The sequence below is a fragment of the Equus asinus genome, chromosome 20 (assembly GCF_041296235.1).
Source record: "Equus asinus isolate D_3611 breed Donkey chromosome 20, EquAss-T2T_v2, whole genome shotgun sequence".
In the NCBI taxonomy this organism is placed as follows: domain Eukaryota; kingdom Metazoa; phylum Chordata; class Mammalia; order Perissodactyla; family Equidae; genus Equus; species Equus asinus.
The window spans coordinates 42,109,189-42,132,655 of NC_091809.1; the positions used below are offsets into that span (position 1 = coordinate 42,109,189).

Sequence of the window (23,467 nt, forward strand, 5' to 3'; positions counted from 1 at the left end):
CAAAAAAACACTTCACAAAATTAAATGGGGTAATTTATGCAAAGCACTTATGACAGTGCTTGGCATGTGACAGGCACTAAAATGTTAATCATGACCCTATTCCCCAGAAACTCTAGACCTCAGACTCCTGCACTGCATCCATCATCCATACATCCAGACTTTTAGATCCTGATTGTGTTTGAAACCCCTTCCACTTAAAGAGGTGGAGACAGGATATTCATCATATTCTTAACTTCAAATATGTAAACTCTGAATCATTCTATTTAACAAGGACATAGTCCAAGTCCTGGAACACACTCTGAGAGTGACCAGAAACAGAAGTTGCCTGTTCCACTTTCTTTAATCACTGCTATTAGGTGGGATACCCCAAACCAGTGGATCTGGACCCGAGTTCTGTTTTCCACTGGTTCAGTGGTTACAATATTCTAGGTAGTTCAGAGGTTAGTTACAGAAGCTGCAAAATGTGGGGTGTAGTTCAGATTGTATTTGATAAGTTGAGTGGGGAAAAAACTGTAGATACCAAGGAAAACTGAGAAGAGCCTCCCACAGTACACATCTTTCTCTTTCTGAAGTTGGAAGCACGTGTGTTTTTAAAAAGGAAATTACACCGTAGCGTAACTAATAAAAAAGACCAAACATTCTGGAATCAAGAGTTCGATTGCAGCTCAGCCAGCTGTTTATAAGATCTCTGAATCACATTTTTCTCCTAACATAGGGTGAATAATATATATCTCAAAGAATTGTTCTGATGGTTAAATGTGCTAAATGAAAGCACTTAATACGTTGTAAAAACATCACATAAAATTAACTTCTTGAGAAGTGCGGAAGTATCTACGCCCATGGACTCAAGCCAACGGTTCCCACCAAAAGCAAACACAGAAAGAAAATTCTTTATGTTTCAATCTCTCTCTAGGCTTTACTGGCTTTCACAAGGAAAATGTGTCCTCACTCTTCTGACAGCCTTTTCCGCAGTCTGGGGACGTTTCTAATTTCAACCACGCCACTAAAAGTTACGTAGTCTTAAAAAATCTTTTCACCTATCTGTACCCCCTTACCTATTAAGCAGGCACATGAGCTGCCCTGCCTGTTTGAAAGAAGGCATCGGCTAGCATTCAAGGTCCTGAGAAAGGCTCTTAGCACGCCAAGGCGCCAAACACCTGCCGCCGCGCACCACGATTTCAAATTCTGGATACTACCGTTTTGCGCACTCGTTCAGTAACGCTTTCAAGGCGTCTCCGCACGGCCTCTCGTTTAGTTCTCAATAAAAAGTCAAGGCAGGAAAAGTATTACCTCATGTTACTGAAAAGAAGGCAGGCTCAGAAAGTCGTAATCAAGGACACAGGCTACTGGAACCCAGGTTCCTAACGCCCGGTTCACCAACATAGGAAAAGCTCGACTCCCTTGCCTTGTCTTCTACAAATAACTGAGAGCTGCGGGGCCTGACGAGGGGAGGAGGGGGAAACCAAGGAGCCGAATCGGTTCTCGGCGGGCGGTGGAGGCCCGGCGCGAAGAAGCTGGTGTGGCCATTTATTTCGCTGGGGGTCCCGACACAGGATCGGGCGTTGGGGGTCAAAAGTCGGACCCGCAAACCTCCGCGGCGGGGCTGCCGACCTCCAGCCGCCACAGTGAACCGAAGGTTCTAAGGGCCTGCCCGGCTCACCTGTCCCACCCCACGCAGAAGCGGAGGCGGGGCCCTGCAACGGCCGGGCGACTCCCGCCGACCCCAGATCCGGGTATCCGCAGGCGAGATACTCCTAGCTGCACATTGAGGTCGCAGCCTTTCGCCCCAGCCGCTCGGGGTCAGCCCTCGCCCAAAGCCATGCTAGCTACGAAATGTGGGTATGCGGACCCTGGGAGGGCCTAGACCCTGTTCACAATGCTGGGGGACAGTTGAGGGAAGAGGATGAAGACACAGGGCGGGGGGGAGGGGCGCAACAACCTTCGCGGCCATTTTGTCCTCGCTCCACTTCCGTCTTCTCTCCCGGGCCGCCGGCTCCGGCCCCGCCCTCCAGGCGCGGCGCTCTTCCTCCCCCGATTCCGCACGGATACAGAGCGCGGCTAGAGCTGCTGTCATTGGTTGGTTCCAACTTCGCCCGCCCCTCTGCCTTCTCCTCCTTCCGTCCCCTCCCGCACGTGCGCTCGGGCTAGCGCATGCGCAGAGGCGGACGCTCCCGACCCCCGCCGGGGGTGACTGAGGACTCCCGCGCGCGGGCTCTCTCGGCCCCACCCTCCCTTTCCCCCGGGCCGTTCGGAGAGCGGGGGCGAGAATGAAAGTTCCAGAACGCTGGGGTGAGTGCGTCATCGCGAGGCGGGGCGGGATGGGGCGGGATGGGGCGAGGCCGGAGGTAGAGTCGGTCAGTCATTGGGGCTTGGAGAGGTAGCCGCGCGCTCATTGGTCGAGGGTGCCATGACGGGCAGCCGGCAGGGGCGGGCCCCTTCTGGAAGGTTCTGAGGTAGGGTATAAGAGACAGGGTGGCGGCCGGAATCCGGTCTCATTGAACGCGGCTGCAGCTTTCTAGGTTTGCGACGTTTTCGCAGCCTGAGCCGGTCTACGCTCAAGGTAAGGCCACTGACCTCAAAAGACCTAGTGGGTAGTGAGAAGAGCGTGCGGCCTGGGGCGGCCGGGTGGTCTGGGGTTCCAGAGCGTGTGCTGTAGGCGGCGTGCGGGGAGCCGTGTGTAAGGTTTATTCCAGACATGAGGCGGCCGCTGTGGCTGCCGTCGGGACGAGGACGTGAAGGGCTGGCAGGGCGGCGCCCGCGGGGACGTGGAGGGAGCCGCATCCGCTTTCGGGGTGCGGGAAGTGGAGCTCGCGCCTTAGAGCTGTCCGTTTCCGGGCTGCTCCAGGCTGCCCCTTTGTAGCTAATCCTTAAAGGAGGAAACCATCCTTGGCATGCGCCCAAGGTGGGGGAGGGGGCTTCTGAGCACTGCGAGGCCGGCGGCGTCCTGGTGCTCCTGGACTGCCGGTGTGGGGAAAGGAGGGATGAGGTTCAGCTCGGAGCTTGGTACCACGTGCTCCAGAATGTCGCAGACCCTCCGGGCAGGTGTTGGCTCCAGCCAGGGGCGGGCTCTTCTGCGGTTGGCACGGCAACCTCGCTGCAGCATTGCTGCTCGAACCTTCCCGCGTGGTTATCTTGGACACGGGCAGTGTTTCTGAGGGAGGTGCCAGGTGTAGTTTTATTTGCCACGGTGATCGTACGTGATAGCCTGACTTGGGTAAATATTTCTGTCGCTTAATTGGTTTTTCAAACCACGGGCTTTTTTTTCCTCGCCAGCAACCATGTCTAAGGGACCTGCAGTTGGCATTGATCTTGGCACCACCTACTCGTGTGTGGGTGTTTTCCAGCATGGAAAAGTGGAAATAATAGCCAATGATCAAGGAAACCGAACCACCCCGAGCTATGTCGCTTTTACTGACACGGAACGATTGATCGGTGATGCTGCAAAGAACCAAGTTGCAATGAACCCGACCAACACGGTTTTTGGTGAGCCACTGATTTTAAATACCACAGCATACGTTTAAGGGGTTTAGGCAGCATGTAATTTGAGAGACTTTGAGAAGTTTGTCAAATAAGAGGCAGCCGTGAAATCCCTGAGAACAGGGAAAACTAATTTTAAAAGTCTTGAATGATTATCATCTTGTAACTGTTTAGGATAGAAAGCTGAGATACTTTAGTAGCAGTGAGAAAAAACTTGGATGAACTTTTGGCTGTATAGGAGTTATATCTGTTTACTGCTGTGGAGTGTAAGGTAATTCGAGGTAACAAGATATTTGCATTTGATAACTGTTTACAGATGCCAAACGTCTGATTGGACGTAGATTTGATGATGCTGTTGTCCAGTCTGATATGAAGCATTGGCCCTTCATGGTGGTGAATGATGCAGGCAGGCCCAAGGTCCAAGTAGAATACAAGGGAGAGACAAAAAGTTTCTATCCAGAGGAGGTGTCTTCTATGGTTTTGACAAAGATGAAGGAAATCGCAGAAGCCTACCTTGGGAAGGTGAGTAATGCACAGTATTAACAGGCAGAGGACATAGCTGGAGGTTGCAACGTTAGGCACCAGGTTCCCTGAGGAATAAAGTTGGGGTTTTGGCTGACAGAATACACAGTAGTTAACAGCTGTCAAACTAGGTGATAACGTTTTTCAGAACGTTTCTGTAATTTGGTGCTGTAACTTGAGTGCATGCCCAAGTAGACAAATGTGATTGTGGGACTATTTTATGAACCAACTGCAATGTTTTGGCTTTAATCTTTTCGATTTTTATTCCCAGACTGTTACCAATGCTGTTGTCACAGTACCTGCTTACTTTAATGACTCTCAGCGTCAGGCTACCAAAGATGCTGGAACTATTGCTGGTCTCAATGTACTTAGAATCATCAATGAGCCAACTGCTGCTGCTATTGCTTACGGTTTAGACAAAAAGGTATGTACTATTTGTAATACGTGAGTTATTTGAAGATTGATTTGAGCTGTCAGGTTTAGGTAATAAGGTAATTTCTATTTGAACTGCAGGTTGGAGCTGAGAGAAACGTACTGATCTTTGACTTAGGAGGTGGCACTTTTGATGTGTCAATCCTCACTATTGAAGATGGAATCTTTGAGGTCAAATCTACAGCTGGAGACACCCACTTAGGTGGAGAAGACTTTGACAACCGAATGGTCAACCATTTTATCGCAGAATTCAAGCGCAAGCATAAGAAGGACATCAGTGAGAACAAGAGGGCCGTCCGACGCCTGCGCACTGCTTGTGAACGTGCTAAGCGTACTCTCTCTTCTAGCACCCAGGCCAGTATTGAGATTGATTCACTCTATGAAGGAATCGACTTCTATACCTCTATTACCCGTGCCCGATTTGAAGAATTGAATGCTGACCTGTTCCGTGGCACCCTGGACCCTGTAGAGAAAGCCCTTCGGGATGCCAAGCTGGACAAGTCCCAGATTCATGATATTGTCCTAGTGGGTGGTTCTACCCGCATCCCCAAGATTCAGAAACTTCTACAGGACTTCTTCAATGGAAAAGAACTGAATAAGAGCATCAACCCTGATGAGGCTGTTGCTTATGGTGCAGGTAATAACCCTACTATAAATGGTTCAAACAGGTGGCCTAAGAGGCCCAAGCTAACTCACTCGCTGTGATGAATGATTCTTAAACATTCGTAGTTTCCACCAAAAGCTTAGCTAATGATGGCCCAACTTCCTTGGATGTCTGAGCGATTGAGATTTCTTAATGAGACAACATGAATTGTATTGCATTTTTTTTTACACTAATGTCTTTTTAATCTAGCTGTCCAGGCAGCCATCCTATCTGGAGACAAATCTGAAAATGTTCAAGATTTGCTGCTGTTGGATGTCACTCCTCTTTCCCTTGGCATTGAAACTGCTGGTGGAGTCATGACTGTGCTCATAAAGCGCAACACTACGATTCCTACCAAGCAGACACAAACCTTCACTACCTACTCTGACAACCAGCCTGGTGTGCTCATTCAGGTACGTTTCTGTATTTTCTTGGGCTGGCTTACTGAGATCCTGTAGGACTTGGGGAAGACTTCTCCCGCTGTGATGATGGATTCCAAAACCATTCGTAGTTTCCACCAGAAGTCTTGTGTTGGCCAATTCCTTCCTTGGATGTCTGAGCGATCAGTCTTCCCTTATTAGTTCTAGATTTGTGTAAGCTAACCTGGAGATCATTTGTAATTGCTTAGTAATTTCTGTTCTCTTCTAAGGTTTATGAAGGTGAGCGTGCCATGACCAAGGATAACAATCTGCTTGGCAAGTTTGAACTCACAGGCATACCTCCAGCCCCTCGTGGTGTTCCTCAGATTGAAGTCACTTTTGATATTGATGCCAATGGCATTCTCAATGTCTCTGCTGTGGACAAGAGTACAGGGAAAGAAAACAAGATCACCATCACTAACGACAAGGGTAAGTTTGGCACATTTGAGTGGCACTGTCATGTGGTCTTAAAGATTTGTGATTTGGTGTGGTAATAGCTGTGTTTTTCAAGTGTCTTTACTGCCTAAAAGCAATTAATCTAGAGCTCCCAGATCACTCTTAATTGCTAAAGGAGCTGCAGAGTGGTAATTGGTCACAGACGTGGATAACTCAATGTTCAGTCTTAAAGCTATGCCTAAAACATGTTGATTGACCTCACAGGTCGTTTGAGCAAGGAAGACATAGAGCGCATGGTCCAGGAAGCTGAGAAGTACAAGGCTGAAGATGAAAAGCAGCGGGACAAGGTGTCTTCTAAGAATTCACTTGAGTCCTATGCATTCAACATGAAAGCAACTGTTGAAGATGAAAAACTTCAAGGCAAGATCAATGACGAGGACAAACAGAAGATTCTTGACAAGTGCAATGAAATCATCAACTGGCTTGACAAGAACCAGGTTTGTAGTTTGTTGGTAAATTGAGGGTGGTGTGGATGTAAGGGCTTAGGCACAAGCTTAGATGGGTTTAAAAACTTAGAAGGTCACAGTGATGAATGGTCCAAACATTCGCGGTTTCCACCAGAATAACAAATGTTGGCAGCTAGCTTCCTTCCTTGGATGTCTGAGTGACCCAAGATTTCATATACAGCTAAGTCTTTAATGTGACAGTAGGCTGCTTCTGTGTCTGGTATCTTTTAACATTAGATTGCGTTAGGCTTAAGGAGTAATACTATTTTTTTCTCTCCTCAGACTGCAGAGAAGGAAGAATTTGAACATCAGCAGAAAGAGCTGGAGAAAGTTTGCAACCCCATCATTACCAAGCTGTACCAGAGTGCAGGAGGCATGCCAGGAGGAATGCCTGGGGGTTTCCCTGGTGGTGGAGCTCCTCCATCTGGTGGTGCCTCCTCTGGACCCACCATTGAAGAGGTGGATTAAGCCAACCCGAGCATAGATTTAGCATTGTTCCACATAAAACAATTGAAGGACCCAAATTTGTAGCAAATTCCATGGCAGTTTTAAAGTTGAGCTGCTATAATAAGTAACTGGGCATTCTTGATACTTGAATATGGAATATATGCACAGGGAAAGGAAAATAACATTGCACTTTATAGGCACTGTATTGTAAGTGGAAAATGCAATGTCTTAAATAAAACTGTATTTAAAATTGGCACCCTACAGTTGTCTGGCTCCATATTTGCAAGGGCAACAGGCAACATTGGTTTTAGGGGTTGGATTCCATTTCTTTCTGGCCTAGGTGTTAATGAATCACTGTATCTAGGTGGTTAAATACAGATTGTTCAACTTGAGGAAAATGTGTAAGGAAGATTTTGAATTGGGGTAAGAAGTGGGAGAACTTGGAGTTTTGGCGTTGTGTCAGTAGCTAGGCTCATAATTAACTATAGTAACATGTAGTCCAAACTCCTTTTGGAGTTTGAGCTGCAGATACCAGTAATCATGCTTTCCAGTGTGGGATAAGCTGTTGATGGGTAAGAAGTGTTGAAAAATTAGAAGGGAGAAATCTCAAATATTAGAGTATTTTGTGTGATTCACCAATTCTGAAGTTAACCTTTTGAGGGCTCAAAGTTAGAGGACAAAGCCAGTTTGAACAGGGAGTAGCCAGTGAGACCTGGGGGGAAATGGAGTAAAAAGGTGACTGTTGTGGGGTGTCTCTTCTGAAACTGTTTTCTGTGAGCACATTTTTTCACTGTTCTCGGCATGAGTCCTAGAGGCTGACAGGTAACTTGGACAACTGGCTGTGAAGTTGACATGGTAAAGGGTCCTTTGCTCACCTTAGAAGCAAAACTTGGAAAAGTAAGGGCATTGGGCATCTAGTTCTGATCTCATCTAACTGAATCACAGCCTATGTAATCATGTGAAAGGCTAGAAAGGCAGAAACTGATTATGAATAGTTCTTTATAACAAATTTGTTCTGATTACATAGGACTGCCTTTAGGTAAGCTTGCCTTCAAAGGTCTGTATTTGCTTGAGTGGGTCTTTGTTCATTGGGTTAGCAATGTTCAGAATCAAGTCTTAAACACAGGAAATGCTGTTGGGCAACAAGCCAAAAGTATGCCAGCTTAAAATCTGAATCATGTAAAATCACTTGTGTGAGTCACATAACCCTGATAGCCCTCTTGTTTCCTCGAGGCTGAAGCAGGGAAACTGGGTTAAAGGTGATTGCTGAGTTTATTCACAAGGCTTGGTGGCCTGCCACCTGCTGGTCAGTTTAGAAGAATCTGAATCCTCAATGATGACGTGTGCATGTCAAAATTTATACTGACAGCAAAGTGGCCCAACTTTAACCTCTTTGAGCCCTCCTTTCTCTGTTCATAAAAGGTTCATTCTTGGGTGACACAATTTGCGTTTCTTAGTATAAGAACTTGCTCCAGTAACTGCAGAGTTCTTATTGCATTACCCTAGTTCAGTTTATTGAGCATAGCAGAGGCTGCACTTAATTTTCTTTTGAAAGAATATGTTGACTGAATTCAGTGCCTTAGGTATGTATCTGTTGTAATGTTTGGAGTCTCTCCAGGGCTTTATAGCACCATAACTTGATTTTTGTCTTCCCATGTTTTCTGAGGGTCACAAATGAAGTTTGAAAGCAGCACATCCTTGGGGAAGGCCCAGGTCTGAATGTGTAATTTGTATTTTTTCCTTTATTAATGAAGAATCAGACTTGGGTTTTTGTTATTTTTAACTGCATCATTTATGAACTGGAGCAACGATTTGATGTGTTTGAGACCAGTTACAGCTGAAGAGGAATGTAGTGCACTTTCCTTTTTTAACTCTGGAGTAACGAGATCATTGTAGGAAAATTGGGGCAGGGAGGTCAAATGTAGTAATGAGTGAAAACCATCAGACCTAGCCCCATAGCAAGTTATCAGTGGTAGCTATTGCAAATTGTTGAACTTGAGGTTGATGTCCTATCTAAATTTCATGAGTGATAACTGAAATGGGAGAGGGAAATGTTTTCCTTAGACAGGCAGGAGAAGCAATATGTTGCTGGGCCTGTGTAATAGAAAATAACGGGCTTGGGAGGAGGGAGGGCAGTAAGTATTTACTAGCTTTCTCAATCTGAACAAGAATGTTTGCAGATGAGGACAGTGAATTTCAGAGAGGCTTAGTAACCTCAAATTAGTGTGGGGGAGGAGATCCAGGCATTGAAATTCTGGTAGACTACTCTAAAAACCTGTATTTTTGCCTCGACATCACAGTCTAGTGACTTAAAAAGCGTTAGCTCAGCTCAACACAGCATCCAGGATTCTATGCTTAGTGGAAGGAATTTTTTGGAAGTTGCAGTAGTTTTGTAATCTTGCTACTCAAAACATGCGATTATTTACATGACAGCTTGGTCCCAGTAGTCATTAATTCTCTGTTGTTCACCGTCACACTGGTGTTTTCAGGACTTGAGGTATTTACATTTGCAATTTTGCTCTTTGGAAGTAGAAGTCTAAGCCATCTGGGGATGTGAGGATCTCAGAGACTCAAGTCAACTTTTGTCCTTTACTTAGTTTTTAATCAGATTTGTGCTGTGGGCTAAACGGTTGCTGGTAAAGATGTGTTCCAGCCTTATATATGTCTCTAGGGTAGCAGGAGATAGTGACGTCCCAAGATGAATTGAGGACAATTACAAAGTGACAGTACAAAGTGGCATACTTACTGTGGGGAAACCTTGGCAAGAAGTACTCTTAGTTTATTATAGAAAGGTTAGAGGAAGATTCAGATAAGCTTGTCATAGGAAGAGCAATGTTTACCACTTTCCATTCAGTTTAGAGTTAACAAATGGCTTCCACTTCTCTTATTTGATTCTCCTAACAAATTTACATAAGGTAAGGATGGCTACATGGTCTAGCTGTGCATGCATAAATTTTATATAGGGTAGCAAAAGCCATTTATCTTTTGCATGAATTACTATAAGGATGTTGTGGTTAGAAGAAGGAATGTCATGGCCCAAGATGGCTGGTTCTTAAGTTTTGCACAGGGCATCACTGGATTGGGAAGAGGGAGCATAAAAAGTTCAGTCCCTCAATCTCCATGTCCAACTTTAAGAGTTACATGCTGGTTTCAACTGAACTTAGATAACAATAACATAATTGTGTTTTAAAATGTGTGTTTATTACCATAGTTCAAGTTTTGCTCGAGTAATTGTCGCACTTTTAAACTACTAAAGGCATAATTTTGTCTTTAAAGGCACAGAAATGTTTACTCTGAACAATATTATTACAATATTTATGTAGTTAAAACGTAATATAAGAAAATGATAATGCCTGCAAACAACTGTTTGCTCAAACAGTATCTATTGAGTGCCTATAATTTTCCAGGTCCTATGCTTTCAAAGGAAAAGTAACCTTTTGGATTCTGTTAAGGTGGAATGGGGCAACTGATAGGATGTAAGTAGGAAAGGTTGAGAATTTTCATTTCTGTCATCTACATATGGATGTAAAGACAACTTTGTCCGCTAGATGGCAGTAGCTATTTAGAAAATGATTACAAGAGTACCTAGGAGAAGCTTCTGGAACATTTTCTTTAAAGCTTGTGTTTTTTGTCTGTCTCACAAATTGCTTAACTGGAAACATAGCAAATACTGAGGAAGTAAGTCAGCCCCAAATATTCATGTTGATGTTCTAGGCAAAGCATTCCCAGCTGAGTAAGTTGAGCAAGTGCCCTGCTTGTGGGTATGGCTTTGAGTAGAGATCTCAGGGCATTTGTATGTGTGTTGGCGGGGTGTGGATACAGACAGAGCTTTGAAATATGGAGGGGAAAAAGATAAATCTCAGTGGGAAGAGAAAATAGTCTTTCCTGTCTGATCCACTCTTTCTGGTTTAAGCCCCCTTGTTAATTCCCTAATCATCCCTGACCTTCCGCTCCTGAGACTCGTCACACTTGTATGAAATGCTTGAATTCTCCACCAAACTCAAACCCAAGAATGCAAGAATATCCACACACTCCTTTATTCCCAGTGTCTGGCACATTATAAGCGTATAATATTTATCAAATAAATAAAAACGGATGGAGCAGGAATCCAAGAGGTTAGTGGTAGAACGTGTTCCCTTTGGGCTTTGTAATGGTATGGTCATGGTCATGGGTCTTGGAGTGGTGAGGCTGGCTGGCAGGCTGAGCTCAGGCTCCCTACAGATCTTTGCTATGGTTGCACCTTGCAGAGTTGAGTAGCCAACATCAGAGTTGCGTGAGATGATGAAATGATCAAGCCTAGGGTAGCCCTAGCCAAATGAAAGTTGGCAATGACAGAACTACCAAAATGTTTGGCCTGAAGGACCACCTGATGTCTTTAGGTTGCCCCTGAGATCTGGGCAGTATGTGGAGTGAGTGGGGTGAGCAGAGGCAGCACAGCTAGTCTGAAATAGGAGAGGACAGTGAACCAGGCCTGGGTGGAGGAATGGGGCCTGTCCTCAGAAGCTGGGCCACAGTTCAGAACATTCAGAGAATACAGCCAGCCCCAGAGCCCTGAGAAAATGGCTGCAAGTCTTCTTGACCTTGGATTAGGCAAGGGTTTCTTAGATATGATGCCAAAAGCACAAGGGACAAAAGAAAAAACAGACGTATTGGATTTGATAAAAATGAAGAACTTTTGTGCTTGAAAGACACCATTAAGAAAGTGACGAAAGACAACCCACAGAACTGGAGAAAGTATTTGCAAATCATATATCTAATACAGAATTGGTATCCAGAATATATTAACGAAAACTCTTCCAACTCAATAACAAGACAAACCAATTTTTACGATGGACACAAGATCTGAATAGATGTTTCTCCAAAGAAGATATACAAATAGCGAATAGGCACATGAAAAGATGGTCAACATCTTAGCCATCAGTGAAATACAACTCAAAACCACGCTGATAGACGTTAACACCTCTAGGATGTCTATAATCAAAAAGACAATAAGTTGGCAAGGATGCAGAAGATCACACTGCTGGTGTGAATGTAAGATGGCTCAGCCACTTTGGAAAACAGTCTGGCATTTCCTCAAAAAGTTAAACAGAATTATAATGTGACGTAGGCATTGTGCTCCTAGTTATGTACTCAAGAGAAATGAAAACATACATTCACACAAAAAGTTGTACACAAATATTCATAGTATTATTCATAATAGCTAAAAAGTGTCAATAACCCAAATGTCTCAACTGATGAATAGATAAAATGTGGTATATCCATACAATGGAATATTATTTAGCCATAAAAGCAAATTAAGTACTGATACATGCCACAATATAGATGATCCTCAAAAATGGGCAGTCACAAAAGACCACATATTGTTTATGTGAAACATCCAGAATAGACAAATATTTTGAGACAGAAAATAGATTGGGGGTTGCCTTGCGGCTTGGGAGAAATGCAGAGTTATTGCAAATAAGTGTGGGATTTGGTTTGAGGATGATGAAATCATTCTAAATTGATTGTGGTAATGGTTGCACAATTCTGTGAATAAATATACAAAAATATTGAATTGTATACTTTAAATGGATGAATTGTGTGGAATATGGATATCTCAGTAAAGCAGTTTTATGATTTTTTTAAATTTAAAAGCACAAAAAGGCTGCAGGGCTGTCTTCCCCAAAGGGAGGGGGGAGAGAGAGAGACCTGCAAATGTGTCTGTCTGTGTCTTACCCTGGTAATTAGGAGGATTGAGGAGAAGAAACAATAGAAACATATGATAAAGTTCTTAGTCTCAAGAAACTAAGTACTCATGGCTGTGCTGTTTTCCTTTTTATCCCATAGCTTTATTGACATGTAGTTTAAGGTGTACAATACGTTGATTTAATACACTTACGTACTGTGAAATGATTACCACAGTAGGGTTAGTTAACACCTCCATCACATCACTTAATTGCCATTTCCTTTTTGTGGTGAGAATATTTGAGATCTACTCTCTTAGCAACTTTCAAGAATATCGTACAGTATTGTTAACTATAATCACCATGGTGTACATTAGGTCCCGAGAACCTATTCATCTTATAACTGGAAGTTTGTACCCTTTGACCAATATCTCTCCCTTCTCCCTTCTACCTGTGCTGTTGTTTTCTCGTGTCTACACTTCCATTTGAGACATTGTGGACTCTCAAACCAAGTAGATACAGGTTCCACACGCAGGGGTTGAAAAAATTAGATTGGACTGAAAAGAAAGCAGGCTGGCAGCAACTAACCACTTCAAAAGACATTGGAAATATTCACCAGAAACCTTTTTATTTGGTTATTTATTGATTTAGTGTTTCTCATGTTTCTGTCTGAGACCGGCTCTGCAGATTACTAGGTGTGTGCCCTTAAGCAATTGATTCTTTCTGAAGCTGAGTATCTTTACCTATGAAATGGGGATTATAATAACCTTTAGGTTTGTTATGAGACTTAAATGAGCCAGTATATGTGGAGCATTTAGCTTTGTGCCTGACTCTTAGAATAAGTGCTCAGTAAGGGCTGTTATTACTAACTACTAATTAAACAATAATTTTGTTTTTTTTTTTTTTTGAGGAAGATTAGCCCTGAGCTAACTACTGCTAGTCCTCCTCTTTTTGCTGAGGAAGCCTGGCCCTGAGCTAACATCTGTGCCCATCTTCCTCTACTTTATATGTGGGACGCCTGCCACAGCATGCCATGCCAAGCGGTGCCATGTCTGTACCCGGGATCCAAACCGGCGAACCCTGGGCACTTAACCGTGCACCACCAGGCTGGCCCTTAAACAATAATTATTGTTAACATTTCCTAAGACCGCCATAACAAAGTACCAAAAACCGTGTGTGGCTTAAAAAACGGAGATGTATTTTCTCGCAGTTCTGCAGGCAGTCACTCTGAAATCGAGGTGTCGGCAGGGCCATGCTCTCTCTGATGTGCTAGGGAAGGAACCGTCCCATGCCTCTCTCCTAGCTTCTGGTAGCCTCGTGTGTTCTTTGGCTTATAGGTGCATCACTCCAATCTCATGGCTGTCTTCTCCCTGTATGTTTTCGCATTGTCTCCCCTCTGTGCACATCTGTTTCTGTGTCCAAATTTCCCCTTTCTATAAGGACATCAATCTTATTGGATTAGGGCCCACCGTAACAACCTTGTTTTAACTTCATGACCTCTGTAAAGACTCTCTTTCCAAGTAAAGTCACATTCTGAGGTAGTAGGGATCAGGACTGCACTATAATTTTTCGGGGGGCAGGGGACACAATTCAACCCATAACAATCACATTCTCTGTTATCACAGAAGAGGAATCCCCTCCCCATCTTTTGCACAAAAATAGAAAGTAAGCCCTAGACAAAATCCAAATACTTTTTCTTCCTTGGGACCAACAGAAAGGCCTTTAATTACAGTCTCTTTCCCTGAAGCAGGTCCCACCACAGGCCACCAGCTGTGGGCAGTGTTCCCCTCTATCCCTTTACCAGCCCATCGTCCCTCCGGATTCATTCCCAAACAATGCCTAATTCTATTATTTCCAGTGATTTCCCCATGGGCAGCAGTTTATTTCTGTCATCAAGTCTCTGATGAAATCTTTAGTCATGAAATGTTTAGTCCAATCCCAACAAATCGCGTATAGTGTTAACATGTCACAAGCTGCCCGTGGCCTGCATTATGTGGTAATTTGGAAGCGAGAGAAGTGATAATATAGGGCCTGGCTTCTTTTGTGAGCTCGCATTAATGCTGGAGCTGGTGATGTCAATTGACAGTCCATTGATTTGGGCTAATAGTGCATGGAGGAGGCAGAATTGGGGCGGGGTAGGGAATAAAGGGTATCGACGGCCAGGCACCAGGATCCCGGCAGCTTTTAATCTATTATTGCCCTCTTTTAATGCAACTTCTGTGTCAACTGCATTTACTTCCACCAGCTCAGCCTGCTGTGCTGAACTGTGAAGCCAATGGGATGCCACCCCCAGAGTGGCCCAAAGTTCCCCAGTATTGATTCCTTGATGCTCTGGGGTGTGAATTATAATTATTTCATTAAGCCCTTTAATGGGTATCAACTATGAACCTTCCCCAGCCCAGGCTGGGGTGGCCAGGGCGAGGTCTGCATCATTAATCTGTGTTCATCTCATTGCCACCAATTGTCCTACCCTCCACTCTTTTTTTTCCCCCTCCTATTATCGCGTCTATGGTTTTCGTGGGAAGCAGGTCGATCTGCTCTCAGAGAGGTGCTGGGAAGGGGAGTTGGCTGATTTGGGGAGGCCGGAGGGGAGGCCACGGTTGAGCAGGTTGCAGTGGTGGCTATTCACACTAAGGGACTAGCTAATCACTCCGTCAGATCTGCTCTGCCCAGTTCTGGTTTGCCTGTGCAGGGAAGTGATGAACAATACCTTGGGACGAAGTGAGAGATCTTGCAGTCACTTCGTTGTGTGGCTTTGAGGCCTGTTGTAGCTCAGGAATATTCCACACTCTCACTTAAGTCATTCATCAACCTTCCTGGGATGCTGTGGATGCAGAGGAGTGCAAAACACTGCCTGTGCCCTCAGGAAGCTTCAACTCTAGTAAGTAACGGGCGAAGAGGTAGCAACAAGACACTACTGAGTGTTCAGAAGGGGCAAAGGACAGGGAGTTATGGCACCCCATAGAAGGGGGCTTTACCCAGGTTTGGGGGTCAGGGAGGGCTTCCTGGAGGGGCAAATGTCTAAACTAAACCTGAGGAATGAGTAGGAGATAATCATAGGAAAGAGAAAGGACATACTAATCAGGGTGAACAGCCTGTTTAAGAGGCCTAGAAGTGGAAGAGAGAAGGCACGTGAAATTTTGGGGACCTCATCTAGTTGAGTAAGGCCAACATATTGTATGAGGTGGGGAAAAGTCCCTCCCCCACCCCGGTTTCTTGTCTTCTACCCACCTGCCCTTGCTGATCTATCTCATCAGGACCCTTAGGAAAGCTCGGAATCCCAGGTGATATTTCCCATCATTTTATCAGGTGCTTTCTTGTTTCTACCATGCTTTCTTTTAGGCCAAGAGGGACTTTCCTTTCAGGCCTTTCACTTCTTTGGTTCATGTGATTTAAAAACATATCTGTAATTTTTTTTACAGTCCTGTCATCAAGGTGTGGAGTCTAATTCCTGTCCCCTTGAACATGGGCTAGCCTCAGGGACTGACTTCTAATCAATAGAATGTGGAGAAAGTAACTCTGGGTAACTTCCAAGTCTAGATTATTAAGTCCATGCTGCTTCCACCTGGTTCTCTGAACAGTCACTGTAGGAGTCTTCAGCTGTCCTGTAGGAAGCTTGCCCCCTGAGGCTCCTATGTGGAAAGACCACATAGAAAGAGAGCTATGCTTGAGGAGCCCCAGCTGTTTGAGTGGTCCTAATCTGGGCACCAGACATGAGAGTGAAGCAGCCTTGGAGATGACTCCAGCCCCAGCCATCAATTGACTGACATCTTCATTCAGAGAGAGACCCTGAGTGAAAATTGGTCAGCTGAGCCCAGTGAACCCCCAGGTTCACGAGCAAAATAAATTATTGTTATCATTTTAGGGTGATTTGTTACACAATGACAGATAATTGGAACAGTTAGATTTGGTTAAGTTTTTGTTTGATTAAGTTTGATTACTATAGCTTTATAGTAAGTCTTAAAATCAAATAGTATGTATCCTCCCAACTTTGTTCTTCGTTTTCAAGTTTGTTTTGACTTTTCTAGATCTTTTGCTTTCTTATGTAAATTTTGAAAACCAACTCAATTTCTACAAGAAAAAAATAGCCTGCTTGAATTGTAATTGGATTTTAATGACTCTATAGATTAAATCGGGTAAAGTTGACGTTTTAACAATAGTGAACACCAATCCATGAACATGGTATATCTCTCCATTTATTTAGGTCTTTAATTTCTGTCAGCAATTAAATGTAGTTTAGAATGAAGAAATCATTCATCTTTTGTTAAGTTGGTTCCTAATTACATTTTTAATGCTATTGCAACTAGAACTGTTTTTAAATTTCATTTTTCAATTATTTGCTCTTAGTTTGTAGAAATGCAATTGAACTTCAATATTGATCATGTGTTGTGAAATCTTGCTAAATTCAGTTATTAATTCTGGTAATAGTTTTGTGAGTTTCTTAAGATTTTTTTCCATAAGCAATCATGTTGTCTGTGAGTAAAGATGGTTTATTTCTTCCTTTCCAGTCTGTATGCCTTTTACTTGTTTTTCTTTCCTTATTGCTTTGTCTAGAATCTTCAGTAAGATGTTGAATAGAATGCTGAGAGTGGACATCCTTTCCTTGTTTCTGCTCTTACGAGAAAAGCATTTAATATTTCACCATTAAGTATGATATTAACTTTGGGTTTTTCGTAGATACCCTTTAACAAAGGGTATCATGGTATCATGCTTATATTAAGGGTAAATTTGTTGAGCATTGCAATCTATCCTTGACAAGACTGCCAGCAGAGAACAGGATGGAGATAGAGGACTAATGCAAGTAAACATAGGCACTCACCACTTAAAGGATTGAAACTGAAGCATCAAGAAGTGTTGCAAGATGTGGCTATTGGAGATAGCCTGGGAAGAATGGAGGTAGGTAGGGCCAAGAGAGAATAAAATCTCCAGGATGGTACTTGTGGGCTTAGAATGACTCCTTTCTTCTTCTGCACCTGGTGAGCTATTCACTTTTTAAAAGCCAGCTGAAATCCTGCCTCTCTGGAACGCTCCTAGGAAAAGTTGGTGACTCCTGCAATCAGTGCTCCCTACGACCTTTGCACCTTTAGTATAGCACTTTTCACACATTTTGGAGATGTCTGTGTATCTGGCTGTACCCCTTGCCCCAGACAGTGAGATCCTCTGAGGCAGGGATTGTGGCTGCTTCATTTTCATATATCCCCCTCGTCTAGACCCTGCCTCTGGGAGTCATGGAGCACAGTCAGACCTCTGGGGTTTGTGTACCATATTCCCCCAGCTGTGCAAACCTCAACAAGTTTTCGCCCTTAGAATGCTTTTCTTTATAATTCCCTTCTAGGAATTGTACCAAGGTTGTTACTTACTACTCAGGAACTCGATTTTCTCATCAATAAAAAAAGGAATAATAATACTGATCTTAGAGATAGTTGCTACCTGCTCTTTTTTGGGGGTAGGACCTAGTGCATATTGTTGAATAAAGGGACACAGTTTTGTATTGGAAGAAAGGTGTGGCATAGAGATGAACAAAGGGACAGTCTTGTACGATCACTGGTATCAGGAAGTGAATTTGAGTGGAAACTTGGTTAGTGAAATCCCACCAGGCTTTAGAAAATGTATACTGTAATGCAATGGGGTTCCCAACGCTATTAGAGCTCAAACCTCTTTTTTGCGTCACAAAAATTTTGTGACATCCTCTTTACTATCCTGGAATAAAATTCACAGATAACTAAAATATTCCATATAATGTAGTAATTAGAAATCTGAAGGAAAATTGAATAAAACAACTTACAATAAAATAATGTGTGTTTCAATAGATGAATGTTCAAATTCAGTTAAACTGGGAAACATAAAGAATTAGTGAGATGCTCACTCCTTCTGCAGAATCTTTGTTAAAGTGAGTTATAAACGCAGACTGATTCAGGCCAATGCCTTGGTAGCTCAGAAATCAGTGGCACTGCTGTCAAAACATGCATTTCTGAAATGGGGAATAAATCTTTGTATTGTCCCAAATGAAATGAAGGACATTCATCTAACATGCTAAATTATAGAAATTTTGTTCACCAGCTGAATATCTGGAAGATATTCAGGAATCGCTTGAGATGTGGAAATTTCTTTGATGTGCAGAAATGACCTGCAAATTGCAAGACATCAAGCATCCCTCTCTCCTAACCACTAAAGACCAGTGGTGCCTCCAATCACTGCAACAACCAAAAATGTTTCCACAAATTTCCTAAGGGCCCTTTATGGGGCAGTACCACCTCTGAGCCCTGATTCTGGAGTTAGCCCTGGGTTCAAAAACCCTGGCACTGCCCCCTTTTTCTATGTGACCACTTGACTCTCAGTTTCTTGACCTATAAAAAGGGGTTGAGGGGCCAGCCCCATGGCCAAGTGGTTAAGTTTGCACTCTCTGCTTTGCAGCCTGGGGTTTGCAGGTTTGGATCCTGGGCGCAGACCTACACATCGCTTATCAAGCCATGCTGTGGAGGCATCCCACATAGAAGAACTAGAATGACTTACAACTAGAATATACAACTAGGTACAAAGCCCCACTTTGGGGAGAAAAAAAACGAGGAAGACTGGCAAAAGATGTTAGCTCTGAGCCAATCTCTCCTCAAAATAAAAAAAAGAAAAGTTTGACTGTCATAATTAAAAAAAAGAAGGGGGTTGATATACCCAGTCACAAGGTATGTAAAGGCTTAAATGACAGGATAGCAAATGACGCTTAGTACAGTGTCAAGTACCTGGCACTCAGAAATAGCTGACATATATTGAGCATTTACTATTTGTCATGAAGAGTAACAACCTCTGAGTTCAGTGCCATTATTAACTCTGATTTTCAGTTGAGTAAATGAGGCCAAGTGACTTGCCCAAGGTCACACAGGAAGTGACATGGCAGAAATCTGAACACGGGCAGTCTGACTCCCAAGCCTATTTGGTTACCTCCACACTGTACTGACTCGACTATGAGCAGTAAGAGGCAAGACTCTATCTCTGTAACTTGCCAAGATTTAGTCCTTCCTGAAAGCTCATCACTTATACAGGGTCTCCACTGGCTGACTCTCTCGAATGCTGATGCTATCTGAGGAGGAAAGGGTGGTTAAGCCAAGTGAGAGAGAAAGGGGCAAAGGGCACACAGACCATCCCACCAATCCCGTCTGCATTTCACTCTCAACTCACTCCCTTGAGTGTGGGATTGAGAGTTCTCATCTAGGGGATGCCGGAACTTTAATCATACCAGGGACACTGAGGCCTGGAGTGGGTGAGATGGTTTGCTAAGTTGGATAGGCAACTTGTTTTGGGCTCAATACAAAGACTAATTTTCTGAGCCAGCCCTGATGGCCTAGTGGTTAAAGTTCAGTGCTCACCACTTCGGTGGCCCGGTTCGCTTCTCAGTCGTGGAACCACACCACTCATCTGTCAGGAGCCATGCTACGGTGGTGGTTCACAACCAAGAACTAGAACGACTTGACAACTAGGATATGCAACCATGCACTGGGGCTTCGGGGAAGGAAAAAAAAGAGGAAGATTGGCAACCGATGTTAGCGCAGGGTGAATCTTTCCTTGCCAAAAAAAAAAAAAAAGGCTAATTTTCTAATTTTTAGCACAATCTGACAGTTCACATCAGTGCTGTGAAAGCACCTGTGTGTTCACGGTGTTATGCAGAGTCCAGAGGGGCGTGAAATGAGTCTCACAGACTCCCCGTCCTAAGGAGCCCACAGCGGAGAAATCTACAAAAGGTTCTATCAGGCTGGAAAAGGAAAGCACGAGGAGGTTGGGAGAAGTATTTCTGAATAGTTAAAAGTGTGAACGTATCCGTATTTCTCCGGAGGTCAGAACCGTTATCCATGGCTGAGTTAAAGTAACAGGAAGCTGTTTGGGGGCTATTATGCCAGTTGTTAAGCTATTGTCTCTAGCTCCAAACCCATTCTTTTAGACTCTGCTTTTTCACGCTGGGCCTGGGACTCTGAAAACCACATTTCTCCTTGCCAGTTGGATCCCTGTTTAGTTCCCTTGTTAGAGGGCATCAGAGGCAGACCGGAAGGCACGAGGAAGGATGAGGGCCTTCCCACTTCTTGTTTGCTGTCGCTGATAGCATCACCCAGCAATGGCCCTCCACCATGACGGTGGCAAGAGGTTTTAGTTTCCAGCTTTTGTCCAGCACACCCAGAACAAATATTGTCCCCCTTTGTAGGTTGTCAGTACTGGGTGAAACTGCCTCCTCAGAGGTCTGAATCGTGCTCCACAAGGCTCTCCTCCAAGCTCCTGAGGCACCAGCAACAACCAAGCAGTGCCCCTCCTTAGAGGTCTGGGTCCCAGCCTTGTGGACCCCTCCTGCAAGCTTCTAGGCTCCGGTAGCCCCCTCCTCTTCCCTTCGTGCCCCAGCCGTAGAGAGGGTGACTGACTGTTCCTGAAGTTAGCATCTCAGTGTCCACTTTGAGCTTTGTCAGTTTCTACCTATTTAAGAAGTTTCTCACAGGAAATTCTCTGCACTGACACCCCTAGTGTGGCTTCTGGTTTCTTAACTGGACCTTGACATAATTACTATCAAGAAAGGTCTTAGTACAAACCAATTAGACAGGTTAAAAACTAAATGCATGATTTGGGAGGTTGCAAAGGCTTCACCTCTAAAAGTATGGGATCACAGAATTTGTAGACCTGAAAGCATCCTTAGAAATCTTTTATTGTAGCCCATTATTTTACCAAAGCCCAGAAAATTAACTGGCTTACCGAAAAGCATGCTATTTCTTTTAACATATATATATAGCATTTCCTATATGCAAGACACTATTCTGAGCACTATGATAAACAGCTCATTTAAAACTTAACAACACTCTCAGGTAGGTCCTGTTATTATTCCCCCTTTTGTAGGGGGACTGTAATGCAGAGAGGTTAAGTAACATGTATTTCTTCACCACCTCCAGTTAAAAGTTCTCTCAGGCCTTGCCCAATGTCCGGCACTGTGCAGAATAGATATTCACTACGTGTTTAAAGAAAGACTGAGTAGATAATTACTGTTAGTGTTATTAGTAGCAGCCACACCAAATGGTTATATTAAACACTAAAAAAAAGGATTTTAAGACTGAAAATATTTTTAGCTGTGGTAAAATATGTGTAACATAAACTTTGCCATCTTAACTACTTTTAAATGTACAGTTCGGTAGCTTTAAGTACATTCACATGATTGCACAACCAATCTCCGGGACTTTTCCAGCTTGCAAAATTGAAATTCTGTATCCAAGAGACAACAGCTCCCCATTCCCCCTCCCCCTAGCGGCTGGTAACTATCATTCTACCTTTTGTTTTTTTTGAGGAAGATTAGCCCTGAGCTAACTACTGCCAATCCTCCTCTTTTTGCTGAGGAAGACTGGCCCTGAGCTAACATGCGTGCCCATCTTCCTCTACTTTATACGTGGGACGCCACCACAGTATGGCTTTTGCCAAGCGGTGCCATGTCCGCACCCAAGATCCAAAGCAGTGAACCCCGGGCCGCTGAGAAGCGGAACCTGTGAACTTAACCGCTGCGCCACCGGGCTGGCCCCTCATTCTACTTTTTCTTTGTAAGAGTTTGACTACTCTAGATACCTCACGTAATATATAAAACCTTTTTATAACAAACTAATTTTACATTCTTAGTCTTATTTGATTACAATAATCTCATAAACAGGCAAGACAGAGCCTCTTAGAGAGAGGCCTGGACCATTTCCGGTTTTTTAGACTCTTAAGATATTAAGAAATGCCAAACTGAGATTACAGAAATTGTAATATATTTAAAATGTTACATTGAATGATTGAATGCTTTAAAAAGTGCAACACCATATACTCGTCCCAGGAGAAATTTATTTCAAAAATTCCTTAGAGTGTACTGCAGAAGGTATGGCCCTAAAAAGACATAAGTTTCAACTTGGATGATACACATCTCTTTTCAGTCTTGTTAGTATTTCTCTGTGGCTGAACGCATATTTATTTTGAGATAATATCAAAATCTAAATTTGATGCCCTTCATTATTGGGAGGTTCAGGGGAAATAACCATTTCTCCCTCTCCACCAACCCTTCTTCCCATTGTGAAAGGCCATGAGGCAGGCGTCACCCCCTTTTTCACAAACCAGAAGAGTCTCGGCAAGTGTCGTTCCCAGCTGAGGATATGATAGCAGATTTGGTGGTGGGGTCAAGACTTGAACTCAGATTTTTGACAGTCAGCCTAAACACTGCAAGCACCAAGCCCAACAGACCAAGGCCAGCCGTGCTTCAGTTCACTGCTCATACAAACGATGTTAATATGGCTGCCGTAGAAGAGGCACCCTGTTCTACTGAGCTTGCTGATCGAAATGGGCTGCCTTGGAAGTAGTGAGATGCCAGGCTCCGGGCGCTGTCAAAAAGAGGTCTGACTGATGTGATCTGCATTTGCTGCATAGGAGATTCAAGAATGGGGGGTGGAAGGAGGAAGGATGGGAGGAGGGAGTTGCGTTAGATTATTTCCAACGTCCCTTCAGACACCCCAGCACAGGGCCAAGCCCGCCCCATCAGCACATCTCTCCTCTCTGGGGAGAGGCAGGCTGGGCTGCACATTCATTTCCCCACCTTTTCATTTGCAGCAGCCTGCCGCTGGTTGTTGGGCAGCCTCAGCTTAATTTGAGCAATTGGGCTCTGGTTTCCCCAGGAAAACAGTCCGGGCGCCTCAGCCATCCATCAGTATTCTCTGCAGTCCCCCGACAGCTGCTCGCTGCGGGCTGGCTCAACCTGCACTGACCTCATCTTCTCACACAGAGCAGAGGAGGATTTGGAAAAAATTAGTTATATTAGTGACTCCCCGAAACACTCCGTTTACTTGTGATATGACAAATATTTCAGCCATTAGGATCTCTCTGTCTCTTATCATCTTAAATGCACTCACTTACATTCCAAATCACTACTTAATTTAAAAGCCTATTTGTTGTGATTGTCACAGGCCTAGGGAAAAGGAGAGA

At 44.0% G+C, this 23,467-nt stretch overlaps 1 protein-coding gene, 1 long non-coding RNA gene and 2 other non-coding genes across 5 annotated transcripts in view; 3 read left to right on the forward strand and 1 right to left on the reverse strand.

Moving 5' to 3' along the window:
• LOC106832777 (uncharacterized) overlaps positions 1 to 2,078 on the reverse strand; it is a 69,988-nt gene extending 67,910 nt beyond the window's left edge. Inside the window, exon 1 of the long non-coding RNA XR_006517054.2 lies at positions 1,940 to 2,078. This is a non-coding gene — a long non-coding RNA (uncharacterized lncRNA). The remainder of the gene's footprint in view (positions 1 to 1,939) is intronic.
• On the forward strand, positions 415 to 7,098 carry HSPA8 (heat shock protein family A (Hsp70) member 8). Of its 2 annotated transcripts, none has more exons than XM_070490053.1 (9): positions 415 to 2,289; positions 3,274 to 3,483; positions 3,794 to 3,999; positions 4,271 to 4,423; positions 4,513 to 5,068; positions 5,285 to 5,487; positions 5,724 to 5,922; positions 6,154 to 6,386; positions 6,678 to 7,098. In XM_070490053.1, exons 1-9 carry the CDS (start codon positions 2,268 to 2,270, stop codon positions 6,861 to 6,863), a joined length of 1,968 nt encoding a protein of 655 aa, XP_070346154.1. In that variant the 5' UTR covers positions 415 to 2,267; the 3' UTR covers positions 6,864 to 7,098. The 2 variants fall into 2 exon arrangements, with proteins under 2 accessions (XP_070346154.1, XP_014699146.1); XM_014843660.3 differs by lacking the exon at positions 415 to 2,289 and adding an exon at positions 2,326 to 2,560.
• Positions 5,128 to 5,214, forward strand: LOC123279211 (small nucleolar RNA SNORD14). Its single transcript, XR_006517128.1, has one exon. It is a non-coding gene; the product is annotated as a small nucleolar RNA SNORD14 (small nucleolar RNA).
• On the forward strand, positions 5,552 to 5,637 carry LOC123279222 (small nucleolar RNA SNORD14). Its single transcript, XR_006517139.1, has one exon. It is a non-coding gene; the product is annotated as a small nucleolar RNA SNORD14 (small nucleolar RNA).
• Positions 7,099 to 23,467: the final 16,369 nt, after the last annotated feature.

What these genes read in the sequence shown, in the direction of transcription:
- HSPA8 (XM_070490053.1), top strand. Translation starts at nt 2,268, where the DNA reads ATGAAAGTTCCAGAACGCTGGG. An exon ending in CAGAAGCCTACCTTGGGAAG is followed by an intron (nt 4,000 to 4,270) that starts GTGAGTAATGCA and finishes TTTTATTCCCAG; the next exon opens with ACTGTTACCAATGCTGTTGT. An exon ending in CTTACGGTTTAGACAAAAAG is followed by an intron (nt 4,424 to 4,512) that starts GTATGTACTATT and finishes TTTGAACTGCAG; the next exon opens with GTTGGAGCTGAGAGAAACGT.